The sequence below is a fragment of the Monodelphis domestica genome, chromosome 5 (assembly GCF_027887165.1).
Source record: "Monodelphis domestica isolate mMonDom1 chromosome 5, mMonDom1.pri, whole genome shotgun sequence".
Taxonomy (NCBI): Eukaryota; Metazoa; Chordata; class Mammalia; order Didelphimorphia; family Didelphidae; genus Monodelphis; species Monodelphis domestica.
Window position 1 is genome coordinate 30,068,305 of NC_077231.1, and position 6,591 is coordinate 30,074,895.

General features: G+C 45.3%; 1 protein-coding gene across 1 annotated transcript in view; it reads right to left on the reverse strand.

Moving 5' to 3' along the window:
* The window catches only part of NCKAP1L (NCK associated protein 1 like), a 55,603-nt gene that overhangs the window by 1,189 nt on the left and 47,823 nt on the right, over positions 1-6,591 (reverse strand). The window contains exon 30 of the mRNA XM_056797990.1: positions 5,491-5,580. Within this exon, the coding sequence (XP_056653968.1) occupies positions 5,491-5,580 (90 nt within the window). The remainder of the gene's footprint in view (positions 1-5,490; positions 5,581-6,591) is intronic.

A 6,591-nucleotide genomic window follows, 5' to 3' on the forward strand; every position in this document is an offset into this window, starting at 1 on the left:
CTACCGTGAACTCATTGGTCCAGTCTCTATCCTCCTCTTACGGGTACATCTCCATGAACCCTTTCTTCCTCACCTCTCACCCTAGTAGAGTATAAGCTTCTTGAGGGCAGGAATGATTTGTCTTTGCATCCCTAACAGTGCCTGGCACATTCGCAGAAGCTTAAACATTTGTTTGATTGAAATTAATTGAAAGGTCACTTGAAGACAGAGACAGGAACTAGGTTTGGTGCTTCGTGGATAACATGGTTTCTCTCCATTCTCTCTAAGGTATTCCTTACCATCCTCCATCTAGGCTAGACGAGGAGGCCAGAAAGTGAGGAGGAACCAAACAACCTAAATGATATTGCAGTTCCTCCGTCCCTGGGTCCCCAAAGCCTCTGACCGCCAGTGGGAGCTGGACTAGTGGTAGATAAGAGTCTCACAGGAAGTACAGCAATTTGCAAAAATGAGAAAGCAATATCTGGTGGGGGTTGGGAGAGATCAGAAAAACCAGGGGAGGAAATGAGACAGAGACCAAAGAGAAGAGAAGTGGGAATGGGAGAGAGACAGAGACAGAGACAGACAGAGACAGAGAGAGAGACAGAGACAGACAGAGACAGAGACAGAGACAGAGAGAGACAGAGAGAGAGGGGGAGAGAGAGAGGGAGAGGAGAGAGAGAGACAGAGAGACAAAGAGAGAGAGACAGGCAGACAGAGAGAGAGGGAGAGAGGGAGACAGACAGAGACAGAGACAGACAGACAGAGAGAGAGACAGAGAGAGACAGAGACAGAGAGACAGAGAGAGAGAGAGAGACAGACAGAGACAGAGACAAAGAGAGAAGGAAAGAGGATTGGGGAATAAGAGAAAGAGAGACAGAAGGAAATCAAGAACTGAGGTAAGGGAAATTAAACAGAGATAGAAAGAGACAGTAAGTGAAGAACCAATCCTCGACACACATCACGTCCTTCCTACCAGCCCCATCTCCTCCCTCTTTCTATATGGAGTTTGGGGAGTCATGAAGATCCTGCCTAAAAGAAAGGGGCATGATTAATTAAACTAATTAAAATCTGGCATGCTGAGATAGGCCCCACCACTAAGTTGAGTAGAACCATAGATCAAGAAGCCCGAGGAGGTTTGGGTGGATGCAAGTGAAGCAAGCCTGGTAGGAAGGAATGGAATTGGCAGTAGTGATCCGGAGATGTCTCCTCTCTGAAAACCTCAGGGGCTCCTAACTTTTGTGTGTGTCATGAACTCCTTTGGCAATCCGGTGAAGCCTAAGGATACCTTCTCACAATATTTTTTAAAATATTTAAATAAAGGAAATGCTAAATTTCAATGAGAGGCTGGTAAAATTAAAGGTGTTATTTTTTTTCCCAACCAGTTTGTAACCACTCTGAAGTCTATCCAAGGATGCTTGGGAGTCTATGGACCCTAGGTTTAGGATCTTTGCTCTCTTGATTCAGTCTCTGGGTTGTATGAAGTGATCACATCCCTATTAGCCTCCTTATTACCAAGAGAGGGAGGGGAGAAAGGGAATAAGCACTGAAATGGCATCTACTATGTACTAGGTCCTGTGCTAGGTGTTATTATCACTCCCATTTTACAGTTAAGGGAAATGAGACAAATAGAGATTAAGTCACTTGCCACCCTACACCCAGCTAGTGAATGGCTGACGCTATATTCGAACTCAGGTCTTCTTGACTCCAGGATGAGGGGCTCTACCCATTGTACCACTTAGCTGAACCCAGGCCACTGTGAACTCAGGAGGAGTTTTGAAAGAAGAAATCCCTCTCTTTCCAATAGTCAGGAGCCATCTTGTTCTCTAGTACCAGCACTGGTCCTGTTGACCCGTATTGTTGGGGGTAGAGGGGGTGAGGGGCCATGGTGGGAGAACGGGGTCTTCTCAGCTCTTTTAAAGGCATTAATAGGGAGAGAAATCCCATGATGCCCATTTGTGTGTGTGGGGGGGGGGGGGGTCTAAAGTTCTTTCAGATCCAAAAAGTTCACTGATTCCTATAAGAACAGCCTGCTACCACCACAGGTAGGGGCAAGTAGCAGAAAAAATGGGATGAATTTATTTCTCAATAGACAGAGTTAGTAAAGACAAAGATGGAGGTCAGGTCAGCGTCTTCCTGGGAAACCTCTAATCTGTCTGGGATAGGAGGAGAGGGCTGCCCTTCCTGGAGGCACCAAGGATCTCCGGAGGGTCCTGCCAGCCTCACACTTTGATTCCTCTGATTATTTCTGTTTGTCACCATGTAACAACTCATTTCCACCAGGGTTTACTATTAACAAAGTTCTTGACTCATGAGCGGGTTCCCGATCCTGGCCACTGTGTGACCAAACCTCTTGCCTCAGTTTCTCATCTTAAAATGGAGTCAGACTGAATGACTTCTCAGCTCAAAGCCTATGATCTATTGAATAACACTTTGATGTAGGCAACAAAACATATTGTTATTCCCAGCAAATGCAGATGCTCTGGAGAAGTCCAGCCACAGAGGGTGGGAGCAAGGAGAGAGCCAGGCCTCTGCCCCGTCTTTGCAGACCATTGCCCTCCATCTGAGCCCTATTCCTGGAGCAGGGTGGGCAGCAGGGCTCAGGGGAACTGAGACGGAGGGCCTCAGGGAAAAGGGAAGTTGCCCAAGGTTTATGGCAAGCCCAGTTGCTTCCTCTGTCCATGAATTGAGCCTCCTGCTTCTCTGGTCATTTACAACTTTAGAGCTGAGCTATTGGCACTGCAATCGATTTGCTTCAGCCCATCCCACCAGCACCAGTTCTCTTCTTCTTTCCCCAAACTCCTCTCCCATCACAGCACTGGGCTCTCTACCTCTGCCCAGACACACCAGACTTTCCTCACCTCCCCATGTGAGCAGGACACAGTGGTTGTGAAAGAGGAAGGACCTTCTGCTTTCCCTGGTCTTAACAGGAGTGGAGACCAAATTCCTAGGAGGATAAGCAATCCTGTGGGGCTCCTGACCCCATCCCAACTCCAAATACAAGCAAATGCTCTCCTTTTATCTCCAGCACTCTACCTTCCAACCCACCATCAATCAATCAACAAGCATTCCTACACCCTGCCCAGGAGAAATCGTGTCTGGAGCCCTGGCTTCAGGGGAGCCCAGAGAGCACGGGCATTAAGACTTTATTGCTGGTCTTCCCAGACTTGGAGCTTCTAGGGAACTCAGGTTACAGAGAGCTCCCAGGAATCAGACTAGTGGAATATATTCATGAGCATATATACTGGAAGAGAGACCATGGGAAGGGCAAGACCTAAATGAGAGGCTGCCCCAAACCCAGAGACTCCCCTATTCTCTAGCTGCCTTGTTAGGGTCTGGAAATGAGGGAGGGAGCAATGAGAAGTGTATCTCAGTAACTATCTTGGCTCCAGTCCAGATCCTTACAACTATGCTTCATCTGTATCCCTAGCACTATAATTGAGAGGAAGGATATAAGGAAATGGTTAGCAGAAAATGGTTCTAATCCTTAAAAACTTTTGACAGGAAGGGAAAGTAAGGCAGAGAGCTTGAGGATGTTTCTTCTACCAGTAATTTTGTTGTTCACTCATTTTTCAGTCATCTCTGACTCTTTATGACCCCTTTTGTTGGGGTTTCCTTGGGAAAAAAAAAAGCACTGCAGTAGTTTCCCATTTTCTTCTCCAGCTTATTTTACAGATTAAGAAACTGAGGCAAACAGATTTAAGTGACTTGCCCAGGGTCAAACAACTAGGAAGCATGTGAGGCGGATTTTAAACTCAGGTCTTCCTAACTCCAAGTCCCATTCTTTCCACTTTGTCACCTAGCTGTCCCATTCTACCTGTAGAGCACAGAGTAAAAAATCAGGCAGCAGTACTGTTGTGATCAAGGGTTGGGCTGGGAGACTAGTGAAATGATGGAGAGGACCTCCTATCCCTCCCAGCAGAAAAATTTCCCCAAACTAAATTATTATTGTGAAGATTGGATTTAGCTATCTCCTGATTGTAACAATGAAGATACTTAGCTCTTCCTTTATAGTGAAGATAAAATTGTAATCTCCTGATTGTAACAAGGAAGGTACTTAGCTCTTCCTTTATAGTGAACCTAGAATTGCAAACTACAATCTATTTTTAGATTTTAATTACAAAAAGGTGTTAGTAACTACAAAAGGTGAACTTACCAAAAGAGGTGTTAAGTAACCCCAAAAGAAAATCTAACCAAAGAAGGTGAGAACTAAAGAATGGGCAGTCCTGGAGAAAAGCATATGCTGTGATTGGTAAAAATGAAAATTTAGAGGAGGTGACACAAGAGAAAAAGGTCTTTAAATAGAGGGGAAAAAAGACTGGAGAAAACAGTCAGTCACCCAGGCTTGGAGTGAAGGATCAGTCACTTGGAGCTGAAGGGAAGATGGGCATTCATTTGGAGATTCAGGCACTGACTGGGAGGATCGACCAGAAGGCAGACACCCAGACTTCTTTAAGACTGTCACCATTGGTGAGTTAAAAGCTGACTTAGTGACCCCGCCTTTCTGGAGGTGTGAAGCCTCCAGGAAAGGCCCAACTTCTTGAGACTCTCTTCCCCTGGCTGGGGCTTAGAAATTCTCACCGGTATCAGAAGAAGCCACAGTTCCTTCCTTCCTTCTCTCCTTCTTTCCTTCTCTCTCTCTCTCTCTCTCTCTCTCTCTCTCTCTCTCTCTCTCTCTCTCTCTCTCTCTCTCTCTCTCTCTCTCTCTCTCTCTCTCTCTCTCTCTCTCTCTCTCTCTCTCTCTCTCTCTCTCTCTCTCTCTCTTCCTTAATATCTCCCTTCTATTGTAAATATTGTAAATAAACTACCATAAATTCCATTTACTTTAGTTATTTATTTTGGGATTTAGAAATTAAATCCCTGGCAACCACATAATTATTAATATATTTGAGTCCAACCACAACTAAATTTAGTATTATCAAAATGCTGGACTTTACATTCCTAGAAGGCAGGAATGGGCCTGTGGAGTTTCCTTTGTACTATGATATTAGTCTAGCCAAGCAACAGACAGACAAACAAACAAATCCTCTATACTAAGGAGTTAGTAAATTTGGGACAAGGACCCAAAATCCTTCAGCTAGGAACCATGTTGTTTACTCTCTGTGTGATTTGGGATAAGTCATCTAATCTCTCCAAAACCTGTTTTCTATTTGTAAAATATAGGGATTAGCAACTAGGTGGCACACTGGATAGAGTGCCAGGCTTGAAGTCAGGGAGACTCATCTTCCTGGGTTCAAATCCAGTTTCAGATACTTACTAGCTGGATGACCCTGGACAAATCACCTAATCCTGTTTGCCTCAGTTTCCTCATCTATAAAACAATCTGGATAAGAACACAGTAAACCATTCCAATATCTTTGCCAAGAAAACCCCAAATAGGGTCACATGGAGTCCAAAATGGCTGAGAAATGACTAAACAACAAAATTAATGGGTTGACTAAAGTGATAGCTGGAAAATTATGAGTGATACTCCTACTCACCTGCACCATCAACCCAAATCAACCAACTACTCACCAAGCGCATGAGCAAAGAAATCGATTCACGGTTTTTGGACTTCAGTTTATCCATCTCCTGTCCCAGCTGGAGGAGACAGACAGAGGCCACCTGGGATGAGCAGAGAGTTGAGGATGAGATGTGAGATATTCAGAGGCAGTGGCAAGAACACAGAAACTCAGAGCCAGAAGATAGGTGTTCAGATCCTGGTGTGACCTTGGCCAATCAACACAATCTCTTGGTTATAGTTTTCTCACCCAAAGTGAGGGTCTGCCTTGTATTACCTACCTCATGGTGAAGATTTAATTGAATCAATGTATTATTGAAGGGAAGAGAGAATCCCTGAAGGAATGTAGGAACTTCCTGAAGGCTCATGATGAGGGATGGGTTAGACACCTCCCAGACTAGAGAGATACACTACTGAAAGAGTCTGAGGCTTGGGTCTTCCTGGCCCATTTAGCTTCAGCTACCAGTGTTAAGTGCCCCCTAAGGGGAACTATGGGCTGGGAAAGGAACCCATGAAGAAGATTATGTTTTGGTTAATGGCTACCAGTCCCGTGTGCATCCTGTTCTATGGCTCATCCTCTAGACTGAGCTCAGTCCTCTCTGCTGCCAAGCCAACCCTGAGGAGAGGAGGAGAGGGAGAGAGGGAAAGAAGGACAGAGGGAGAGAAAAAAAAGAAAGAGAGAGAGAGAGAGAGAGAGAGAGAGGGACAGAGGAGAGAGAGAGAGAGAGAGAGAGAGAGAGAGAGAGAGAGAGAGAGAGAGAGAGAGAGAGAGAGAGAGAGAGAGATGCACTCCATCCCCCTTATCTCATTATTGTCTTCCTGCCATCTCTGGAAAAGTTGCTATCTCTGCTCACATCCAGGCCCCAAAAGATGGAGAGACCTGTGAGGGCCCAAATCCCAAACCAAGGGCTGTGATGACCTGGATTTGCCTAACGAAGAGGGTGAAGCAAAACAGGCAGAGGAGAACACTCCAGGAAGACACAAATATAAATTACAATCATAGCTCCCTGCTCACAGCACCTTCAAGGTTTACAAATTCCTTTCCCCACTGGGCAGCGACATATTATTATCTCCACTTTACAGCTGAGAGAACTAGGATCTGCCAGATTAAAGGG